The sequence below is a fragment of the Phaseolus vulgaris genome, chromosome 8 (assembly GCF_000499845.2).
Source record: "Phaseolus vulgaris cultivar G19833 chromosome 8, P. vulgaris v2.0, whole genome shotgun sequence".
Taxonomy (NCBI): domain Eukaryota; kingdom Viridiplantae; phylum Streptophyta; class Magnoliopsida; order Fabales; family Fabaceae; genus Phaseolus; species Phaseolus vulgaris.
The window spans coordinates 28,660,093-28,684,988 of NC_023752.2; the positions used below are offsets into that span (position 1 = coordinate 28,660,093).

The 24,896-nt window shown below is 37.5% G+C and overlaps 1 protein-coding gene across 1 annotated transcript; it reads right to left on the reverse strand.

The window, feature by feature from the left end:
- Window positions 1-3,234: 3,234 nt before the first annotated feature.
- LOC137824886 (uncharacterized) lies at window positions 3,235-10,230 on the reverse strand. Its single transcript, XM_068630565.1, has 5 exons — window positions 10,065-10,230; window positions 5,791-6,104; window positions 5,493-5,724; window positions 4,904-5,409; window positions 3,235-3,537 (listed from the first exon to the last, which is right to left on the reverse strand). Exons 1-5 carry the CDS (start codon window positions 10,228-10,230, stop codon window positions 3,235-3,237), a joined length of 1,521 nt encoding a protein of 506 aa, XP_068486666.1.
- Window positions 10,231-24,896: the final 14,666 nt, after the last annotated feature.

The window sequence follows — 24,896 nt, forward strand, 5'->3', positions numbered from 1 at the left end:
CTAGTTACATTGCTTTGCTTGAATCTGAAATGTACCATTGCATGTGGTTTTCCTTGTCTAAATGTGTGTCTGTACTTTGCCTATGTTTGTATTTTAGATATTCAAGCAATGGATTACAAAGCTTTATACCCCTGGGCACCCCAAAATCTCTTAAAAGAAGTCTCCATGTATACCTCTCATGGCGTATAGTGGCCCTTAGGAAGAATAAGTGTCATTTTTTGCAGAGAGAACGATATAGCTCTTAGGTTAATCCCATGTAGAGAGGATGAACCCATCTGCTACGACGAGTCATCGGACCTTGAGGGTCCCTTTTGCTACTTCTATGCCACCATATTCAAAAGAATCCTTCTTCGTCTCCCCCTGTTCAATTTGAAAAAGAGCTCCTGACTAAGATCAATGTGGCCCCTGCGCAGGTACACCCAAATAGGTAGGCATTTGTTTGGGGTTTCTCCATCCTTTGCACACAGTTTGGCCTTTTGCCATCTGTTGAAGTCTTTTTGTATTTCTTTGAGGTCAAACATTTAGGCCGCCAACTTTGGGTATCTTTCAACGGGGTGGCTGGGAGGGTATTTTTATCGCTCTTCCAATAATCCTACAAGGGCTTTAAAGGAAAATTCTTGAAGGTACAATGCAATAAGAGGGATCGAACTCTCTTGGATGGGTTTCCTCTGTACTAGATCGAGAAGCCATGCTTCCAAGATGCTCGACGCCTAGAAGATATGCCCCAGCGCGACCAAGAGGTCTGCCAATTCTTCTCGAGCTTAAAGGTGGTTTTTGACACTACCTTTCTCATAAGCAGAGAGTTCACCCCAGGGGCTTTAAAAGCTTACATCAGTACTTTCACTCTTGACTCTTGATGGTATTGAAATTATTATTTTTGCTAATTACCTCTCATCCTCTTTCACACATAGCATGCTGACCAAGATTGACAAGAAAGATCTGGCGGAAAGGGACAAGGAAATGAAGGCGGCTGCTCAAGCGCCCCAAGATCTTAAACTTAAAGCTCACGTCACAACAGTTCCAACCCTTACTGAGGACGATAAGGATATTACCTCTAGGACGATCTTCAAAAGGAGAAGGAAAACCCCAGTTGCCCCTACTGAGCACTCCCAATTAGATAGACACGCTCTTTCCAACCATGCTCCCCCGTCAAGCCCAACCCCACCACGCGCATGATGGTGGTGCGAGAGGATAAGGGCACGAGCTTCCAGGAAGAGGGATTATGGGACCAAGGCCTGGACGTCCCTTCCTTTATCGAGATGGTGCCCAATAAGGCGAAGGAGAAGCTAATGAGCCTCGAGGAGGACCACCTAGTTGAAGAGACCATGAGACAATTTGATGAGAATCAGAATCACATCACAATTGGGGCAAACTCTTGCTGCAAGCTGCTTGGTTGTCACCAAGTTGAGGTAGAGAGGGTTAAGGAAGAACTGACACGGAAAGATGAGGAGCTTGGTAAGGAGAAAGATTCCTTCACCAACGATGCTGTTAATTCCTATCTTGTGGGGTTTGAGGACGCTGTCGCACAAGCCTTGGGTGTTTATCCTGAGAGTTCAGCTTGGCCCAGGTAAGACCGTGGTCGATGGGAAACTCATGGAAGAGTAGCACCTTTCGTGTAACTCACAACATTTGAAGCATTTTGAACAGTCTAGCTTATAAACCATTTTTATTTATGTATGCTAACTATAACCTCCTTTGCTGGTTTAACTTTTTATCTTTGGTAATTTTGACTAGTGTAATCAATTCGTGCTTACTGAAAAGTGGTTAGCATAAGCTTAACACCTATGGATAACATACCAATTTACACCTATGCTAACCCACTTAAGCTGAAAAGGCAGCAAACTTAATACGTCAATCAAGCATGGAAAATCAAAATGCTTTGAAAAACTAACCTTTGGAGGATCCATACCCTCTGGCCACAAATAACCTCTTAACTCGCATGCGTTCTCTTCGACTACTTGAGTAAGGATCACATACTTTAACCTTGCTAAACAGGGCCTTCGGTACTCAAAGGCTCGCACTCTTTCCAAGCTTGATCTTTCCCCTTTACGTTAAGAATACCTTTGTTTAGAGCATCTAACTTGGGTGTTGGCTTACACTCCAAGTCAAATCTTAAACAATCACCTTTACGGTGTATTACTAACCCACAGGGTGCTCAAACTAGAGTGATCATCCTCTCGACGGTCTACCCCGACTTCTTAGATAATCTTAGTCTCAACCTTCATCTGCAGAGCGCCTAAACTTGGGTGGTCATACCAACTCCGAGGTAGGTCGTATTACCTGCCTATAGACGACCAACTTTTACATAGAGCGCCTACTCGGGTAATCTCCCCGAAGTAGGTTGTCTTACCTGTTTCAAGCCAAAGAATCTTAGTTATGGCTGATCGAGCTTCAGAGTGCCTGACCTCAGAATCTTACCAAGGAAAGGTCGTCTTACCTGAATTACGTTTGACTTCAAAGCGCCTGGACTTAGAATCTTGCCAAGAAAATTTCGTCTTACCTGAATTACGGATAAACCATTTGTGCACAAAGCGCCTGCTCGGGTAATATCACTGAGGCAGGTCGTCTTACCTGACACTAAGTAATCAACTATGCACACATGATGCTTACTCGGATAATCTCACCGAGGCAAGTCATCTTATCATGTGCTAATCAAATAAACAATTATAATGCACCATTTTTCAATAACAATTTTCAATTGGGTGACCTCGTTAAAAAACCCTCCTAAGGAAAAAAAGTGTCCCCTTAATTACTACATCGTTCATAAAGAAACATTAACAAAATATCTTAATTGAAATAAAACTTAAGGTTTCGCCCCATTCCATGTTCGAGGTATAGCTCCCCCTTCGAGGGTTTCAAGCCTGTAGGCTCCGTTCCTGAGCACCTCCACCACGCGGAATGGGTCAGTCCATCTTGGAGACAACTTATTCTCCAAATGACAGGGGTGGGCCTTTCGCATCACCAAGTCGGCAACTCGGAACTACCAAGACTTCAGCTTGGTCTTTTATTCATCTTCACCCTTCTCTTTAAAGCTTCTGAATTGATGCGAGCTTATTCGCACATTTTGCCTAAACGATCCAGATTCACCTTCCTTCCTTCGTTAGACTCTTCTATGACGAAGTTCTGGAACGAAGGCGAGCTATCTTGGATCTCTACGGGTATCATGGCGTCTGAACCGTATACCAAACTGAAGGGCATCTTCTTAGTTGTTGATTGAGGAGAAGTGTGATAAGCCTACAATATTCGAGGAACCTCCTCTGACCAGGTCCCATTGGCCTTCTCCAACCTCCTCTTCAATCCTCTGAGCAAGACTCTGTTGGCAGACTCGACCTGGCCATTTGTGTGAGGATGCTCCATAGATGCAAATACTTGTTTGATGCCGAGCTCCGTGCATAGCTTGCATAATTGCTGACTTGCAAACTCGCTTCCATTATCAGACACCAAATGTCTAGGGATCCCAAAGCGGCATATGATGTTATTCCACACAAAGTGCTGCACCTTATGGGCAGTTATCTGTGCAACTAGCTCAACCTCTATCTACTATGTGAAATACTCAATGGCTACCACGAGGTACTTCATTTGATGAATTGCTAAAGGGAAAGGACCCAAGATGTTTATTCTACGGGTATGGAAAGACCATGGGCTATATATTGACCGCAACTCCTCAGGTGGTGCATGATGCCAATTAACATGCTTCTGACATTGTTCGCATCGTTGTGCATGTCTCATACAATCCTCCTTCATGGTTGGCAAATAATACCCCACTCGAACGAACTTTAGTGAGAGAGATCTTCCTCTCACATTGTAGAACATGGGAGCTTTAATGTTTCAAATCTATGGTGAAGGTCGAAGTTGTACTGCTTTTGGTTTGAGCTTAGTCTAGGTTTTTTAGAATTCTTGTAAAGATCATTCCTAGTCCCTTGCACAAGCTTGCTCAATCTATTTTAAAAGAGAAAAATGTGTTTTAAGCAAAGAGAAAAATAACCGGTTAAAACCACGAAATAATCGGTTGTTTGTCACTTAGCTTGTTTGAAGGTTTTAAAACTGTTTTTGACTTGGTTAAATAACTGACTAACCAATTCAACTGGTTAAAACGAATTTTCAACCGGTTGATTGTCACATTTCATAACAGCTTTTCAAAAACCTTTTAATCTGTTTTGTAATTAAATCAAAACTGTTTTGACTCATAATTGAAGCCTATAACGGCTAGTTTTGAGAGCTATAAATAAGGCTTTCCTTTTGAAACAAAATACAGAAGAGAGATATCAAATTCAGTGAGATTGAGATTGTTTTTGAGAAAAGTTTTTCAAAGGTTTGCAAGATTGCTAAATAGTTGTTCACTAGTTCAAAGTATGATCTTAAGAGCTCTGTGATTCCTGTAAACTCAGGTGTAATATGTTCCTTTCATGATTCTTGTATCTTTTCTTTTATAAACTTGTGAAGTGTGTGGAAATCCTGTAAAGTCAGAGGGTGTTCTGACTAAGGGTGTGTATAGCAAAGAGGGTGAGTTGTTCTTGTGGTATGAAGATCACCTCTTTGTGTTTGTGTGAGTTGTAATCTGTGATTGATTACTAGTGGAACCCAGTGGTTGTTCTGGGAACTGGATGTAGCTCAATGTTGAGTGAACCAGTATAAATTGGCTGAGTAATCTCTCTCTCTCTCTCTCACTCCTTATAAACTGTTTGTTTTAATTCTGCTTTTGCTGCTTCCATAAACAACTAGTTAAAACGAAGTTTTAACTGATTGAAATTCTGCAAATAGTTTCTTTAACATTTTTTGATTGACTTCCTTGATTGCTTAATCTGTGATTGTTGATAAAACTTCATTCTTATTCAATATTTGCGAAAATATTTGGACAAACAATTCACCCCCCCTCTTATTTAAGCCATTAATTTTAACACACATGACTCCCACAAAGGCCTTCATGGAGTTCCGCAATGATGCAAGTACACTGATCCCCACTTACACAAGTGAGGACGGGATGGGTATAACTGTGGTGAAACAACTTTCCATCCACAAGGGTGTACTTCCCCACATTCCTCTTAATCGTCTTTGCCTCTATAGGCTCTACTAGAAGCAAACCATCAACTAGGTAACATTGATATGGCGTTATCCAGGTCTCCAACGTGTCGACTTGCAGAACCTCCAACAACCCATCTCCCAGCAAATCGTAGGTGTTTATCCTTGGCACCTTCAATTTCTCTTGTGTCAACGACCGATGCCTCCTCCCTTGTTTCGAGCTCACCCCCAAGGTTTCTACATGCTTGACCTCTGCTATCCCCTCCGCAATAGTCCTAGGCGACTTTAAGGTCTCCTGAATGACTGACCTTTGCAACCTCCTTTCCCCGAGCTCGCCAGTTGGGACAACAAGTCTGGTTGGAAATTTTGTTCTCTTGGGACATGTACTAGCTTGAACGTGGGAAAAACTGCCTTCAGAAACACAACATACTTGAGGTACGAGGACAGCTGCGGATCTTTAGCCTGGTACTCACCTGTGACCTGCCCAGTAACCAGTAACGAGTCCCTCTTCACCAACAAGCTTCGAGCCCCCAATTCCTTAGCCAACAACATCCCAACTATCAGGGCTTCATATTCAGCTTGATTGTTGTTAGCTTTGAAGGCAAACCTAAGGGCCTGCTCGATCAACAACCCACTTGACCCTTCTAGAATAACCCCATCACCACTCTCTTGTTGGTTAGAAGACCCATCCCTTGAAAGGACCCACTATAAGTCGTTACCATTTGGTTGGGTAGCCTCAGGTGATAGTTCTACCAAAAAATCCGCATACACCTGACCTTTGATAGTCCCCCGGGGTTCATACTGCACGTCAAACGCAGACAACTCAACAGCGCAACGAACCATCTGACTTGCTATGTCGGGCTTCTGAAGGACCATGCGGATGGGCAGATTAGTCATAACTATTACAATGAAGCTTTGGAAGTAATGGCGAAGTCGCCAAACTGCGAATACCACCACAAAAGCAACCTTCTCAATAGCCTGATAACACGTCTCTGGCCCTTGCAGCACCTTGCTCACAAAGTAGACAGGCTTCTGGGCCTTGTTTTGTTCTTGCACAATGACCGAGCTGATTTCTCGATCTGTGACTGCAAAGTAAAGATGAAGGGGAGTACCTAGCAACGATTGACAGAGGACAGGTGGGCTGGCCAGGTACTCCTTTAATCTGATGAAGGCCTTTTTGTTGAACCAAGTGTGTTCAAGCTTTGAAGAATCCAAACCCTTTGAAGGTTGATGAAAGGCTGGATGTGCTTGCTGTTGCTGAGCTGTCTTTAGATAGGATCTGGGGTAGGTTAATTGTATATATCCACTCTTGATTGAATCCAAAGCATAAGCATTCTCAAACCTTTTAATTGAAAAGTGTTTTTCAAACTAAGTGAAAAACAACCTGTTGTTTTGTCGAAACAACCGATTGTTTTATACTTAGGTGTTTTTAGAAAGGTTGAAAACTGATTTTGATGGTTGACTTGCTGTCAAACCAAAACAACCGATTGATTCGTGGAAACAACCGATTGTTTGTTTTGGGACCATAACAAAAAACTGTTTTGTGCTTTGACTGAGCATTAAATGATTTTACAACTGTTTACGCTCCAGTTTTTAATGTTTTGACCAATCTTTAAATGCAATTAATAGTTTGTTAAGATTATGCAAGAAACAAATTTGTTTTAATACAGAAAAACATATTTGAGTTTTTCAATAGATTGAGCTTTTGAAAAAGTTGAGAATTGCTTAGAGATTGCATTGATCAAAGAGTGTGAGATAGGATTTTCATCTTGTATTGATTTTAGATCTTTTCTGTAACAAGTGTAATCCTTTGTACTTTGAAAGAAACTCTGTGTGTATAGCTGAGAAGTGTTGTGTGTTCTTGAGGGGATCAAGATCAACATTCTTAGTGGTGTTGTGCTGGACCAAAGGAAATGTGTGTCTTGAGGGGATCAAGGTCACTTCTTTGGTTGTGTTGTAAGTGATCTAGGGTTGATTGCTTAGTGGATTCCCCAGTGGTTTCTGGGAAGACTGGATGTAGCTCTGGGTTAAGAGTGAACCATTATAAATCTCTATGTGCATTCTCTCTATCCTTAATCTCTTTAAATTCAGTTTTTTTTATTTTTGTGAACAGGTATAAACAACCGATTGTTTCTGCGAAACAACCAATTGTTTTTCTGGTGTTGTTCTTATTTGCTTTGTCTTTTGACAAACTGAATTCTGATTCAAGTGTTTCTCAAAGTGATTTCATTCTTGGTTTAAAAGTTTGCGAAAACCTTCTTTAAACCATTCAACCCCCCTCTAGTTTAAAGCCATACTTTCTAACACTTTTCTCACTCGTCAGTCCATGCAAAACGATTATTCTTCTTCAAGCATTGAAAATAAGAATACCTCTTATCTGCACCAGCTGACAAGAATCTAGACAAGGCAGTCATGCGTCCAGTCAGCTGCTGGACCTCCTTTACACTAGCAGTGCTCCTCTTTCCTATGATCGTTGCACACTTGTCCGGGGTCGCCTCTAAACCTCGTTCGGTGAGCAAAAACCTAAGGAACTTCCCCGCTTCCACCCCAAACACGCATTTTTCTGGGTTCAGCTTCAAGTCTTACTTGGTTATCATGTTGAATAGTTCTTCCAAATCAACAGCCTGCTGGTCCTTCTCTTCTGAAGTGACAACCATGTCGTCTACATACACTTGTACATTTCGCCCAATGATTGGGGCAAGAATTCTATCCATCAACCTTTGATAGGTGGCACCAACATTCTTGAGGCCAAAGAGCACAACCTTGTAGCAAGAGCTGGATAGTTCGGTCATGAAGGCGATTTTACTCTCATCTAGGGGGTGCATACAGATCTGATTGTACCCCGAGAAAGCGTTTAGGAAACTTAGCAATCGACAACCTGAGGCACTATCCACCAAGGAGTTTATGCTGGGATAGGCCTTATTCAATTCAGTAAAGTCGACGCATATCCTTCACTTCCCATTAGCCTTTTGTACCAACACTACGTTTGCCAACCACTCAGGGTATTGAATCTCCCTTATGTGGCCAACCTTCAAAAGCTTTTGCGTCTCTTCCTTGATGATCAGACGCCTCTCCTCATTAAACTTCCTTCTTTTCTGCACTACCGGTGTGACCTTCTCGTCCATAGTAAGCCTATGGCACAAGAATTCTGGATCTAAACCGGGCATGTCCAAGGATGACCAAGCGAAAACGTTCATGTGCTTCGATATTACCTTGACTATCTTGTCTTGCAACTCTTGACATATCGATGTGTCGAGCTTGAACTTCTTACCTGCTATCTCTTTCTCCTAAATCTCACCAACAAGTTCAGGCCGCCTCTCGCTGGTGACTTCAGTTTGCATGATCTTCTTTGGCTTTCGCGCCTGAATAGTGATTGAATACACTCCCCTCCTGCTCTTCAGATTGTTCTTATAGCACTTCCTCGTCGCCTTCTAATCAGACTTGATGATTATCACCCCTCTATCAAGGTAGGAAAATTTAATCTTCATGTGCCTCGTTGAGGCCACTGCACCTAGTCTGTTCAAAGAGGGCCTTCCCAAAAGAAAATTGTAGGGCGAGACAACATTAACTACTATATACTTGATGTTGATCGTACGAGCTGAAGTGCCATCTGAAAAATTTGTTCTCAGCTCAATATGTCCACGTATTTCCACCTGGTCTCTTGCAAAGCCAAACAAAATACCATCGTACAACCTTAATTGGTTAGGTGAAAATCGCAAATTATTGAATGTTACCCAAAACATCACATTAGCTGACTGGTCGATGAGGACTTAATGTACTCTCGTTCCAACGGTGACGACAAATATCACCACCAGATCATCTTCATGCGAGACCACGTCTTCCAAATCAGAGCTTGTAAAGCATAGGGCGGGCTCTGCCGACTGGTCAGGTCTCCTCGCCTCTACTACCATTACCTCTCTCGTGTATTTCTTAGGCTTAGAGGCAGTGCACCCCCCTCTCGAGAATCCTCCCGAGATGGTGTTCACCTCACCATGGACTGGTACCTCATGCACTTGGTCCCTAGGAGCAATCTCTTCCTTTGTCCCTTCATGGTTTCCCTCCAGATATTCCTTCAAGAATCTGTCTTTTACTAATCTTGCCAACTAATAACCTAGTACTATACATCACTCCACGTCGTGCCTAAATCCTTTGTGGAATTCGCACTAGGTTTCTTTCCGTGGCCCCAAGTTCCTGTCAGCCTTTTGGGGTAATCTCAACTTTTCCACGACCCCTGGCATACTCAGCAACTCCTTGTAAGTCATTCAGAACTTTGGCCGAACTTCCAAATCATTACGCTTTCGCCTTGGGCGCGTTCTTCCTAGCTGAGTATGGTGCCCATCTTGCGTCTGTCCGCTTCTCGGTCATGGCTTCATTAACCCTCAGAGGTCGGGCTCGACTACCTTCCTTGGGCTTAGTCTGCCCTGGATATGTGTTGTTGTGCTTCACAAATATTGCTTCCTCTGCGCTGATGTGAGCGATAGCTCGACTTCATATTTTAGCAAACGTCACTGTCGGATTCCTGATCAGTGATTCACTGAATGACCTTGTCATGACTCCCTGCTCAAAGGCGTTAACCAGCAGGAGATGTCATGGGTCTGGAGCTTCATTGTGAACGCCCTGAACCTGTTCAAATAATTTTTTAGAGATTCACCTTGCCTTTACTTCACATTGAAGAGATCAAATGAGACCGGTGGTTGGGCCTAGTTCACAATGAATTGTTCCCTGAACAACTCAGAAAATTGGTTGAAGGAGATGAGGCCGTCAGGAAGGCCACTAAACCATTGCAGAGATGTACCCGTAAACGTACCCATGAACATCTTGCAATGGATGGCGTTTATTCCTCTCGAAATAATCATTTAGGTGTTGAACGCCGTAAGATGGCTTTCAGGGTCCTCTACTCCCGTGAAAACAATCTTAGGTGTATTGTAACTTGCTAGCACGAGAGCATCCATGATCGCATGCGAAAATGGCTTGGCGAGCTCTTGGTTGTGCACTCGAACCTCGCTCCGTCGTAGAGCATTGATCAAGATGTTGTAAATTCTTACACAATTTCTCATTGGCCTTGCGTAGTTCCTCACTATTTGCTTGTGAAGCATCTATCTCTACCATCAACTGATCTTGCCTGAGTAGCTGCTCAGCTCGAGCTTCTGCAATAAGCTTTTCCTGTTCAGCTTTAGCTTCTTCCATTGCCTCCGCCACTACTTCTTCCATTAGCCTTTCTTGCTCGGCTCTGGCCTCTCGTTGGATCCGCTCTTGCTTTCGCTTTTACTGCTTGTTGGCCTCTTGGAGTGCCCTCACGGTTTCCATAAGCTGTTGTAGGGTGGGGACATCATTCCTTTCAGATCCCAGCGGACCTTGCCTCGTGTTCCTCATTACGTCAGAAAAAGCAATCACAACTGCGGATGAGATTAGGTTTTATCGGGTCTTACGGTGGGCGCCAAATGTTCTTGCCGGTTGACATGCTTGCCTGTTGACTTTGGTGACAAACCCTAGCTCCGTATCTCTCTACAGAAATTTGTCCTATCTCTTGTAGCTCTGGAACGTAGCTCCGTTGAAACAGAGGGGGCCCTACCTGTTGATTGCACTCTAACGATCAAGTCAGTAAAGGGCTTACTAGAATTTAAGAAGTATTCAATTTCCATCACCTGGGGTCTCAAGCCCCTTTGATAGCTTATCTCTTGTAATAACTTTTTCTCATGAGAATCTAATCTCAATTGAAAGCATGTTTTAACAGGAAAAATTTTATTATGGGCGCCTTCTCTCAAGGTGCTATAACAGAAAAGAATCTTATCTATTAAGGAGAGCATAAAATAATAACAGAACAACCACTTGCCAGTAGGGAACCAACTCATACGCCAACATTAAGGGAATATTATGCTTACGTGGACACCCTACTCATGGTGCAACGTTATCTTTTGTCATGCATGCAACTTAATCACTGTGTCCTAGAACATGCGTACTTAAGTATAAAAGAAACATTTATTTGACCTAAGCACCACATGTACTATGCCCCTAGGTTCAAAAATACCCTTTACTAATGAATTTATACAAGGTTAAATTATGCTACAATAGGTTTACCAACTAAACTGGACCCAATCACATGGCTCACTTTACTAGCCTAATAGCCGAGCTGACCTGCTTGTGCCATGAACCGAGATCCGACCATCGAACACGGAGCCTTGAACGCTCTGTCCAATATATATATATATATATATATATATATTATTCTTTTACTAACTTAATTTGACGGTCAAGAGAATTTTCTGCTAATAGAGATTATCTTTTCTTTTTTATAATTAATTAATATTTTAAATAATATTTATAGGGAAACCATCGGATCATCACCTCGAGAATAATCCGACAAAAAGAATATTGGATTTAAAAAATAGCAAATTTTAATAAGGGTGCAGGAAAAGAAAAGTCATTAAAAGAAGGAATAAATAGTGAGTTAGATAAATTGAAAAGAAGAATTAAAGGATGTGGGTAATGTGGTAGGCTTGGTACCAATACCATAAAACTAGTTCTGTGAATTAAATTAAAAATACAATTAATACACACCAGATCGGTTGCACTTCTGCTTCTCACGGCATTCATGAGGTACACCTTCAATTGCTTAAAGTTACTTTTTCTTTTTAATATTTCTCTCTATAAATCTATCAACACATGGTAGATCGATTAATCCATCAACACCACATGATAAACTGAATTACACAACAAAATGTTTAACTCACTAAAAAAAGAATTAGATTAATTTAACTTATTTTTAATCAATTCATAGTAAATTAACCTGCATGAGCCAACGCCAGGTAGTGGTTTTTGATAACCTACTTCTTTTTTTTGCTATATCTATAATGAAATTTGAATTTATAACTTCAAAACAAATTAACTAAAACTTTTATCACTGTACAATTTTGATTATTTACAAATATTTCCTAAAAGGTTAAAATTTATTAATAATATGGACCTGCATTTACCCGAATGTCTTGATGATACTTAAAAATAACCCCTACAACATTCCTACAACTTTCACTATTAAAGTTCAACAATCTTTATAAAAAAATATCGGCTCATTCACTTAATTTGGATTCTCTACTTTAGACTACTTAATGCCAAACTCAACAACAATAATAATAATAATAATATTATATATATATATATATATTATTTTTGCTTTGAAGATAAATTATATTCAAGTAATGTTCCGATAATAAAAATATGCTTTCTTTTAAAGATTTCAATTGTTTTAATATAAAACAACTGTTTAGTATGTTTGAAAAAGCTTGAAATAATTTTTTTAGAAATATTCTATAGAATAAAATTAGCTTAGATATGAATTTAAAATAAAAATTAAATAAAACATATAGGACAAGTTTTGTAAATTAACTTGTACGTTAGTAAATTTTAATTTATTAAAAATTATTTATAATTTTTATTTCTTTTTATTTATTAGAAATCTCATAAAGAAACATCAATCAAAACATACTTTTTGAAAAAATTCCTAAGATGTAAATATTTGTATGAATGTAAAATTTTGTAAATGGGTTACTAGTATGAGTTAAAGATACAATATTATGGTGGAAGTTCTACATAGATGCTTTGAATGGGAAAGAAGAGATGTGAAAAAGGAAAAGATAGAGAAAGCATAAAAATAAAGGATAGAAGGAGAAGGGGAAACTGGAGTTGAGATGAGCCACAAATATCCCACCAATCTTTTCATAGGAGAAACCAAAGAGAGAGAGAGAGAGAGAGAAGAAAAAGAATAAGAAGACAGAACAAATACCCTAGAAAGTATAAAAAAAGAAAAAGATAAGAGAAGGCATAAGATGTTCCATCAAGCTGAGTCAAGATGGGGTCCTTCCAAAAGGAGTTAGAGTCCTCTACCAATTGTCTAACCAAACTCGTGAAACCAATAAGTCAGGGTCTGAACCCTCAAACTTAGTTCATTAATATTTTTTTTTATGCAGTGCTGGATTCATCTGACTCTTATATACATGGCTTCCTTTTTCAGAACCCTATTATATCAACTTGTCCTTTTCTTTTGGATGCACTCCACCCACACCATCACTTTACTCAACTCTACCTCAACATTCCTACAACCATTTCTGTATTCTGCCATTTCATTTCATGTCCACCATATACTTATTTTTCCTCCAAACTTCTGTCAATCATAGGACCCCCACCTTCCACCTTCATATTCCCTTGTAACAACCATTTCCTAACTTATACGACAAAGGTGCATCTATTTTTATAAGATTAAATGTTAACCTTTCAGTAGGGCCAATACAGTTTGATATTGTTTAAGTGTCGAGGTTAAAGAAAATTTGTAATCTTTCCTTAACTTATTTATACGATTTTTTGAGATAAAATCGTGATAAAATTTTAAATTTTAAAATGGATAATATATTAAATATATGATTGTTTAAAAATCTTAACTCAATGGACTTGAAATAAAAAATAAGAAGTATTTAATATCTTTTTTAATTCAAAATCTTAAGACGTGATTTTTTTTTTATATTATTTTTTTTAAGTTAATATATCAATTAATTATTTTTTGTCTTTAAAATTAATTTTTATTTAATAATATTTATTAATTTTCTTATATAATAAATACAATAAATGATATAATTTATAATAGAGAAAAAATGAAAGGTGCAATGCATTTATAATGGATGAGTGATAATATATCATTTTTATGTAATTACTTACTAAGAATATATCTAATATAGGTTGTATATGTTTGGATACCTTAAATAGACTCTTTTTTTATTATGTTTGATCAGTTTATTAAATAAAATACTTTATCGAAAAGGCAAGCTGTGAAAGAACACTTTTGGTCCATAATTAAATATTCGTTTAAGGCTTTGTTTAAACAAATCAATTTAAGCATGTAGTTATATTTGATTGTTTAATACACACACATATATATATATATATATATATAGTAATATTATTTTATTATATATTAAAGAGAAAAATATGAAATAATTCATTAAAATAAATATTTAATTACAGAAAAATGAAAATGATATATAATAACAAACATATTAATAAGATAAGCAGAAAACCAAATAAATAAATTAATATATAATATTTATAATATCTAAAAACTAAATAAGTAAAGTATATAATATATAATTATATTTTCTTTTAATATTTTCTCAAGTTAAATAATAATATGGATGATTTTCAATTTATTAATGAAACTATTGAAGGCATTAACATAAAAAAACCTTTGTGAATATATAAACTATTTGATGTTTAATAAGTTTAATCTCTTTAATTAATTTTTATTTTGAGTAATAATGAAAAAGATTATCTGATAAATTAAAAAAAATTGAATTAATTTTTTAAATATATATTTATTTATCTTGGCTGGTCAGGTCAATATGGGGAAATACTTAGCTCAGTCTAAGATAAATGATAAGCCCAATGATACATTAAGAGGTTAGCCCAAATAGCTAGAAGCCCATATTAAAAGGATAATTAAAGTAAAAACATTATAAGGAATAACTGAATTAGCTAGGCACGAATATTACTCTGAGATTTAATGAAAATAAATAGTTAGAGATAATGCTCTTTATGTTGTTAAACTCATGAAGGGAGGTCTACGAATACTATAAAAGGGGCTCGAGACCTTGAGAAAGGTAAGTTGAAATTTGGAAAGACTACACTCATACTGTTATTTTATATTCAGATTTTGATAGTTATATGCTCTCACTGACTTGATCGTTAGAGTGTAATCAACAGGTGAAACTCCTCTCACTATGAATCATTTGCATCCCAAAGCAGCATGAAAAAAGAAAAGTCATCACAGAGTCCACCACCAAGGTCCGACCCAGGTCAGCCAGCGAGAACATTTGGCGCCCACCGTGGGGCTTGGTAAAAACTGATCCCACCTACGTTTATAGCTGAGCAATCTGACATGGTGAGGAATACAAGGTAAGGAACGCAAGGATTTGAAGGAGGCGAGGCCCCAACCTTGCAACAAATCATGGAGGCTGGTAAAACTGATCCCGCTAATTACCGTGACATAAATGATCATTATCATTTAAATCTGTTGAGATTCATGAAAATAAGAAACATAACTATTATTATTTAAATCTGTTATTGTACTGGACAGAGCGCTCAGGGCTTAGTGCTTAGTGGTCGGAACTCGGTGCATGGAGTAGGCAGATCAGCTCGGCTGTTGGGCCTATAAAGTGGGTCAGGGGTTTGGCCCAATTTTGTCAATAAGCCCACTAAGGGCATAATTACAATAACCTTTTTATACGTTAGTATAAGGCTACTAGTAAAGGGTATTTTTAAACCTAGGGGTATGTATAGTATAGTGGTGTCTAGGTCAAGTAAATGTTTCTTTTAACCTAAGTATGTGTGTTCTAGGGCACATAGTGGTGAAGTTGCATGCATGGTAAAGGATAACGTTGCACCATGAGTAAGGTGCCCACGTAAGTATAATATCTCCCTGTTGTTGGCGCCTAAGATGGTGCCTGCTGGTATGTGGTTGTTCTGTTATTATTTTATGTTATCCTTAGAGGTAAACTAACTTGGAACAAATGTAGTTATCTAAGTAGACACATGGTAAGACGACCTAACTCAGAATAGACAAAGTTATCCAAGTATAGGCGCCTTGTGAGGCGAATTGACTTGGAAAATGTGTGGTCATCCAAACTAGCACATGGTAAGACGACCTAGCTCAGAATAGATGCAGCTATCCGAGTAGGTGTTGTGTGAGGTGAGTTAACCTAGGGCAGATGTAGTAATCACATTGTAAGACGACCCGTGTGGGCTAACCACATCATACTATGTTAGTCACGCTGTGTCTAAAATTTGAAGCCATTTTGTATGGCAAAGCATTTGTGCATACATTCATACAATATAGGTACCCAAGATGGTACATGATAAGACAACCTAACTCAGAACAAACGTAGTTACCCAAGTATAGGTGCCTTATGAGATAAATTGACTTGAACGAGTGTAGTTATCCGAGCAGTCACATGGTAAGACGACCTAACTCGGAAAAGACATAGTTACCTAAGTATAGGCGCCTTGTGAGATGAATTCACCCGGAAAAGATGTAGTTACCCGAGCAGGCACATGGTAAGACACCTAACTCAGAACATACATAATTATCCGAGTATAGGCGCCCTGTGAGATAAATTAACAAAGAACAAACATAGTTACCCGAGTATAGGCGCCTTGTGAGATGAATTAATTCAGAACATACATAGTTACCCGAGTAGGCGCCCTGTGAGATGAATTAACTTGGAACAGACATAGTTACCTGAGTATAGGTGCCCTGTGAGATGAATTAACTCGAAACAGACGTAGTGATCTCATTGTAAGACAACCGAACTCGGGGAAAAATACCATCAACGCTCATTGCTTGGCCGAGCATGAGTCCTGACTATCTTGATAATGATGACGACATACCATTTCAGTTGAGCCATAAGGTAAGATTGCTTGGCATGATGTTGTTATAAATGTCAAGATAAACAATGGTACAGGTTAAGTTGAAGCAACAAGTGGTTCGGTCGACCTAGAAGGGTGCCAACCATCAAAGGTTTAACTTGTTCGTTAAGACCTATTTTCTTCGCTTTATACGTTTCATCATACTCAGGTTAATAAAGTCGTATTATGTTAGTTATGCTGCATTTAGTATGCGAAGTCAATTTTTTTGGCAAAGTATTTTTGCATGTATTTATATGTCATAGGTAAGTCTGTTAACGCCCTAATAAGGCATACCGTGAGCTTATGTTATAGAAAATGATAAACACTCTTAGGATTGTATGAGTTCAAATGTTAAATACACATTTTAGCGAACAATTAAAATGATAAATAAGGTACAAATAAAACATGGTTCATAAAATTTAGAACTAAGAGCCCTCCTTCTAGCGCTAGTGGTGGGATGAGGTGGTATCGTGAAAGGAAGAAAGGTGTGTGTTCTTTGGTAATTCTGCTCGAGGAAGAGAGAACGAGAGTCATGAAATAAGAGAGGGAAGGGTTATTATTTTGAAAAAGGGGAAGTAAAAACGGAAAAGTTTCTTCATTGTTGATGCCATGCCACGTGTACGCACCATAATTAGTATGGTGAAACGTCTTCTCAAGAGACGCTTCGGAAATCGTGTGCCAGCTACATTCTGAGGCAAATGTTTTGTCAAAACAGGTGCAGGTACTGTGTACTGGTCGGACGTGCTCGGAGCTTGTCCCGAGCACTTAAGTGTGTTATCTTGGTTGGTCAGGTCAATACAGGGAAAATACTTGGCTCGGTCTAAGATAAATTGTAAGCCCAATGATACATTAAAAGGTGGGCCCAAACAACTAACAACCCATATTAAAAAGATATTTAAAGTAAAAACAACAGAAGGAATAACTGAATTAGCTAGGCATGAATATTACTCTAAGATTTAATGAGAAAAAACAGTTAGAGATAATGCTCTACCCGCACCCTTAAAATAAAGGGGATATATTAACAGAATATCTTTATGTTGTTAAACTCCTGAAGGGAGGTCTATAAATACTATAAAGGGGCTTGAGACCCTGAGAAAGGTAAGTTGAAATATGGAGAGACTACACTCATACAGTTATTTTATATTCAGATTTTGATAGTTATATTGATGAGAATCAAATAAAGGAGGCTTTTATTAATGGAGAAAGAGGACATCCACCCTCACATTTGAAGTTCTTCCTTCTAGTCTTCTCAAAATTAAAAGAAGACATAAAATAAAGATGAGGCCCAAGCCCAAGCCCAAGAAGGCCAAAGCCCAAAGAGCCCAAGTCCATCCCATGAGGGGCAAGGCCAAGCTTTGAAACACTCTTGTATAGTTTTAGGAGGTGTGGTTATTAAATAAAGGAGTGTGAAAAATGTAAAATAAAGTCACATTGTCCATGTGACTTAGGAGAGTGGTGTAGGTGTAGTTTTTAGGAGGTGTCATAGTAGAAAAAGGTCACACCTCCCATGTGACTTGTTTTTGGTGGGAATTTCAAATGAGTTTATTTGAATTTTCCCACCTATTTTTCAGCACCTCTAGGCTATAAATAAAGGTGCTTAGCTTGTACAATTCAGATTGGAATTTATCTAAAGAAACTATACTCAAAATTGGAGTGAGCATTGGAGAGCTTTTGAGCCTTCTTCTCTAGTCTTATCTTGAAGGATCCATGGTGTCCTCAAGTGGCGGCAACACTCTCATCTAGGAGCAACCACACTTCTAGTGGCGAGATCATTCATCATTCTTCCATCTTCATGAGCATTCTCTTCTCCTTCCTTTCTTCTCTTGTTAATTTCCTTATCTTAGCTTGTTTCCTAGTTGTTTTGGTTCGGCAATTTCAGCTTGTTAATGTGTAGCTATGGTTCATTTGTGTTCTTGGCTGTTCTTCATCTTTTCTTCTTCAATTCCAGCATTTTGATTCGGTACCTTGCTGTTTTGTTTTGTTAATTAGTGTTTTTGCCTTTCCTCCTTTTCTTTTGGTTCAATTTGACAATATGTGGAACATCCAAATGAGTTTGGGATTTGGTACTAGTTTTTGGTGAGTTCTTGTCTTAGAACATTGATCCAACTCTAAGAAAAGTGCCTAAATAATGTCCAGCTCAAGGTGATTCCTAAGAATGTCAAGAATCATTCTCTATATGGCTAGTGGAATCACATCATATATGCTCTCATTGACTTGATCGTTGGAGTGTAATCAATAAGTGGAGATCCCCTCACTGTGAATCATTAGCATCCCAAAGTAGCAACACAAAAGAAAAGTCATCCCGGAGTCCACCACCAAGGTCCGACCCGGGTCAGCCAGCGAGAACAGTAATATATCATGATAGTAAAAATAACATTAGGCATTCGATGTATATAATTTATTAATGTTTAGGATAATGTAGACAATAAACTCAACATAAGTGATATGATAGACATAAATAAAAATGTTTATTATATTAGATAGTTAGTTTAAAATAAATATTAGGGAAAATAAATGATATTTTGAAGATATAAAAATTATTTAAACTTTTTATCTATTATAAAAATTATATTTTTATTAGTAGAGGAATCAAATTACATGTTTAATATAGTTCATTCCCAACATCTTTAACATTTACTGCATAATGACTTTCAGATTTCGTTTTGAGAAAAATGTTTTAGAGCAGAAGTGGTATAAATAAAATGACACCTGAATATTTTATTATTAAATTTAAAAGAGCATGTAAATAGAAATTTAGTTATTCAAGTTTCATTTTAAAAGAACCATCATCTCTCTAAAAACTCCATTTTATTTTCCTCTGTCTTCTCTCTACGATTCTAACTTCCTCGCACATCAGTTTGACGATTAGAGTACGTCATTACTCTCCTGGCAGCGAAGACTACAAGATTGCTGGATCAGAATCTTTGATAGAGTAAGTTCATTTTTTATTCCCTTTCTCCTTTCTTGTCTCTTCTCTCTAAGATTCTTACCTCCTCGTTTATCAGTTTGACAATCAGAGTCTACCATTAGACTCTTGGCAGTGAACTTTACGATATTGCTCGATCAAAATCTCAGATAGAGTAAGTTCCTTCTTGGCTCATTTTCCTTTGAGTTAGTTTTGATCTAGTGATATAATCCAAGCCAAGAAGGAGATGACCACGAATTCAAATTACCATTCACACTATGAGAAGTTATCTAAACTTTCAAGTGAATACCCCACCAAGGATCTAACAGACCTCACTAGAAGGAGAAATGGGCAAAGACCAGAACATCAAATGTTCTTCCTTCTGGTCTTCTTAAGAATAAAACAAGTTGTAAATAAATTGGGCTCATTTTAGGGGTCCAAATAGCAAGATAGGCTAGAATAAGGTACCTTTAGCATAATAAGGGGTGTAGTTATCATTTTAGCTTGTTTCTAGCCCTTTACGAAGGAAAGTTGACCTAGTTTCTAGAACATTAAGCCTAGGGTGTGTTTTTGACTCAGTCAAACCCTAAAGGCAACCCCTCACACATTTACCATCCTATCATTTCCCATCTTGTTTTCCAAGGCACCCATTCCTATAAATAGGGTGTCATACTACTTGTATTTTCATGTTGAATTTGAATAGAAAAGTTACTCTGCACAATTTGTGCGAGGTGTTTGTGAGGCTTGTTTCCTCTTAGCATTAGGTCTCATCTTGAGTGATTGGAGAGCTCTCAAGTGGCGACCATCAACACTTATCTTGGAGGAAAACCACACTCCAAGTGGCAGACTCCATTTATCTTTGTTTTCTTGTTTTCTTATTTTTCCTCCATTGTCAATTCGGTTTCCATCATGCTTTTATGTTTCCTTCCATGTTAATTTAATTTTTGTCCTTCATCATCAATCACCATTCTAGAAGTGAACCTTCACACTTACTTAACCACTTGATTAAGTTCGTATCCAATGAGAATCTTCTTTGGGCTCTCACCATATAATTGCTAAAAGCCTCAATCCTAAGTAAAGTGTCACATCTAAAAGAGATAAATCTAAAATCAACTCACATCATGTTGTATTCAGAGCTTTGGTTTTTTGAGCATATTAGCTTTGAGTTGATTGGACACTTTACTTTTCTTGCACCTTTAAATTCTTGCCTTTACATTCAAGCAAATTTAAATTCTTGCCTTTACATTCAAGCAAATTTAAATTTAGCCTTTACTTTCTTGTCTTTACTTTTAAGCAATTATTCATTAGCACCTCTTTTTTGCTTTTGAATGTTTATGTTATGTCCATTTCTGTTTTTACTCTTTTTGCTTGAGTCATATGTTCTTAGTGTTTCTAGGAGTCCTTAATTGCTTCTACTTACTTTCTTTTAACTGTGAAGGTATAAAAGTAACTAGAATTTGTTTAAGTAGAAGTTGATTTAAGTTCCAAACATAGTTTTCAAGTGTTCATTTAATTTGAATCCCAAACTCTTTTTGTGATGATTGGAGGTAAATGAAAATATGCATGACAAAAATTATGGACATCTTATTTCCATAAACCAAAAACAAGTATAAAAAAAAAGAGAAGGTATGCATATTGTTTGTTCCAATCTTTTCAAGTCAACATTTCCCAAAATAGTGGATTCATTTTATTTGGCAAATTGATTTCAACCTTGTGGAATTTTTATCCTTTTGCTTTGACAATTTCTAAAGAAAAGAAAACTTCATTGTTAAAGGTTTAGTAAGTGCCTTAGAGTCTTTTTGTGTGCTTTTCTTGCTTGTCTTTCTTAAAAGTTTTGTTATAATCTCTTTTTCTAACTTGGTTTAGCTTTTTTGTTTTGAGCTTTTCTTGTTTGTCTTTTAAAATTCTTTAGTTTTGTTGTGGTTCTTTTGAGATCAAGTGTTAAGGGCTTTGTCCTTTTTCATTTGAGAGCCTGCAACACCAAGATAGACCTTTGTTGAGAGAAATTTCTTTTTCAGTGCTTTGTTCAATTTGTTGAATCAAGTGTGATCAAAAGCTTTGAAGAATCCAAATCATAGCGTTTGATGGAAGGCTGAAGTTGCTTGGAGTTGCTGCGTTTTTAGAGTAGGATCTGGGTAGTTATCTTTGTAATTCACTCTTTGTTGAATCTAAAGCTTAAGTGTTTTCAAATATTTTAAGGTTAAAGTGTTTTTCAAACTAAGTGAAAAACAACATATTGTTTTGTCGAAACAACCGATTGTTTTGCACTTAGGTGTTTTTGAAAATGTTGAAAACTGTTTTGGTTGGTTGACTTGCTGTCAAACCAAAACAATCGATTGTTTCGTGAAATCAATCAATTTTTTGTTTGAAAATCTTAACAAAATCTGTTTTGTTAGTTAAGTGTGCTTTAAATGATTTTCAAATTGAATACGCTCCTGTTTTAAATGCTTTGACCAAGATTTGAAAGCTATAAATAGTTTGTTAATGTTTTATAACAAACAATTAAGATAGAAAAACAAATTTGAGTTTTTCACAGATTGCTTTCAAGATTTGAGTTTTCACCTTTGAGCTTTGGTTTATCAAGAGAGAGTGGAATAAGATTACATCTGTATCGATTTCAGTTCATTCTGTTATAAGTGTAATTCGTTCTGAATACTTTGCACATTCTGGTGTTGTAAAGCCAAGAAGGGTTGTGTGCTCTTGAGGTTGTCAAGATCAACATTCTTGGTGTGTCTGCTGAGCCAAAGGAAGTGTGTTTCTTGAGGGGATCAAGGCCACTTCTTTGGTGGTGTGTGTATGTAATCTGGTTTTGATTACTCAATGGATTCCCAGTGGTTTCTGGAAAACTGGATGTAGCTCTTGGTTTAAGAGTGAACCAGTATAAACTGTTTGTGTATCTCTCTCTTCCTTAAACTCTTTAAATTCAGCTGCTGTTATTTTTACTGGTATAAACAACCAATTGTTTTTCTGGTGCTTTGTTGTTTTGAGCTTTGTTTCTTGGCTAACTGAATTCCTAATCTGGTTTCTTGCAAAGAATTTCATTCTAGCTTAAAAAGTTTGCGAAAACTCCCTTTAAACAATTCATTCTCCCTCTCGTTTAAGGCCATACATTCTAACACAATTATCTTTTTTGCTACACAAAAGAGTGACACAAGTGAGGAGAGAGTTATTACTAATTGTTGATTCTCTTTGTGCAATTTTTTATGGCTAATCTTTCTTCAGGGAATCATCCAAACCTCAATCTCCCCAAAAGGCCTTTCTTATGGGTGAGCTTGCGGCAACCAAAAGAGCATTAGCCCCAAAAGAAGAAGACATGCGACAATTGGAAGAGAGATTGCAAAGGCCTGAAACGGCACAAACTTAGACAACCAAGAGGAAGGAGGTGGGATCAAAGGAGAACCTCAAGGAGTTACTCCCGTTATGGTAGCCAAGAAGAAGAGCAAGAGTGGAGGATGCACCAATATGATGAAAGGCACAACCCACATCAACCATCCAAGCCCTCTTTCCCTTTTATTAAATTGCCAAGTTTTAATGGGGAAAGTGATCCTAATGTATATCTAGGATGGGAAGCAAAGGTAGAACAAATTTTTGTTACAATTAATGGGCTAAAACAATAGGGGAGTGAATTATTTTTGAAAGATTTTCTCAAGTATTGAAGGTAGTGTGAAAGGCTATGAAGAATTAATCCATGGAAATTTGTCTAGCCAAATATAAAACCGTTTTTAAGCTTGATACAGAAAATCAACCTGTTGTTTTATCAGCAGTTTATAAAACAGATTTAAAGCAATTTAAAGAGTGTAAGGATAGAGAGATTAACACATAATTTTTATACTGGTTCACTCAACACCTGAGCTACTTTCAGTCCTCAGAAACCACTGAGAATTCACTATCTAATCAACCCTAGATTACAAGCTGCACACACCAAGAGTGATAATCTTGAACCCCTCAAGAACACACACCACTCCTTGGGAAAAACCACACCAAGAATGTTGATCTTGATCCCCAAAAGAACACACAACACTTCTTGGCAACACCAGTACAAAAATACAATTATCAAGAAGGAAGGGATTAGAATACACTTGGGTAAATCACAAGATCAAAGATCAGAATACAAGACCCAATCCTATTCCACACTTTAGATGATCCAAAAGCTTTTTGAAAACTTGAAAACTGTTTTTTGATTGATCTCTCACTTAGTTGATGCATAGGAGCGTAAAACCACCTTTTTATCTTTCAATCAAATGGTTAAAATAATTACAACAAAAGCCCAAAAGCTGTTGTTATAATTTAAAACAGAAAAACCACTTAACAGAATTGTGTTAAGGTTTTTCAACAAAACAATCGGTTGATTTTTCGAAATAATCGATTGATTTTTTTCTGACAGCATTAAAATCCACTAAGTGTCAAACAACCTGTTGTTTCGAAATTTCAACCTGTTGAAATTTTGTTTGAAAGCAAAGGCAAAGACAAAGCTTTTCCAAATCATTTTGAAATTCATTAAGTGTCAAACAACCTGTTGAAATTTGTTTGACAGCAAAGGCAAAGAAAAAGCTTTTCCAAATCATTTTGAAATCCACTAAGTATCAAACAACCTGTTGATTTGAAATTTCAACTTGTTGAAATTTCACTTCCTTTTAGAAAACCCATCTTTTCAAAATGTTAAAGATTCAATTGAGCTTGGATCATCTTAAGGAGTGAATTAACAAGTTTCAAACAACTAAACACACACACAATAGCAGCAAGGTCTTCAAGCTTTCCACTTGGATTTGGAGATATCAAAGCATCTTGTTCAACAATTTTCAATGTGTATGAGATCCAAGAAGACCAAAAAGTTAGGTTAGCTTGCCTAGAATTTTTAGACTATGCCATACAATGGTGGCATAAAGTTGTAATGGACATTGGTCTAAACAAGAGGCCAATCGTGGTCTTTTGGGAAGATTTAAAATTATGCATGTGCGCACCATTTGTTCCTCCTCATTATAGGAAAGAACTCTTGTTGAAGCTCCAACGGCTTCAAGAAGGACCTAGAAGTGTAGATGAGTACTTTAAAGATCTTGAAACTACTTTAACTAAAATTGACAGGCATGAAAGTGAGGAGTATAAAATAGTTAGATTTGTAAGTGGATTAAGGAGAGAAATCTAAGATGTGGTAGAACTTTATGAGTATTCCTCATTGGAAAAATTGGTTCACCTAACCATCAAGGTTGAATCTCAACTTTCAAAGAAAACTCATTTCAAAACCACTCATAATGATGACTTCTACAAATCATCTTGGAAAGACAAAAACAAAGTTTCTCAAAAACTTTTCCTTCAAATTTTGTGAAAGATTCCACTTAAAATCCTAGAAATTCTAAACCCTCCACTTCTACACCTAAGTCACCCACCAAAACCTCAAGTAAAAAATGTTTTAAGTGTCTAGGTTTTGGGCATATTGCAGCCAATTGTCCTTCTAAGAGAAATATGATGGTTAAAGAGGGGGTTGTCATGAGTGATCATAACTCTCACAGGTCTAGGTCCCCTACCT

Coding starts and splice junctions, on each gene's coding strand:
- LOC137824886 (XM_068630565.1), bottom strand. CDS start 10,230: ATGGAAGAAGTAGTGGCGGAGGCAATGGAAGAAGCTAAAGCTGAACAG. Junction 5,410..5,492: donor GGTTACTGGGCAGGTCACAG/GTGAGTACCAGG, acceptor CCCACGTTCAAG/CTAGTACATGTCCCAAGAGA. Junction 3,538..4,903: donor AAGGCCTTTGTGGGAGTCAT/GTGTGTTAAAAT, acceptor TTCACATAGTAG/ATAGAGGTTGAGCTAGTTGC.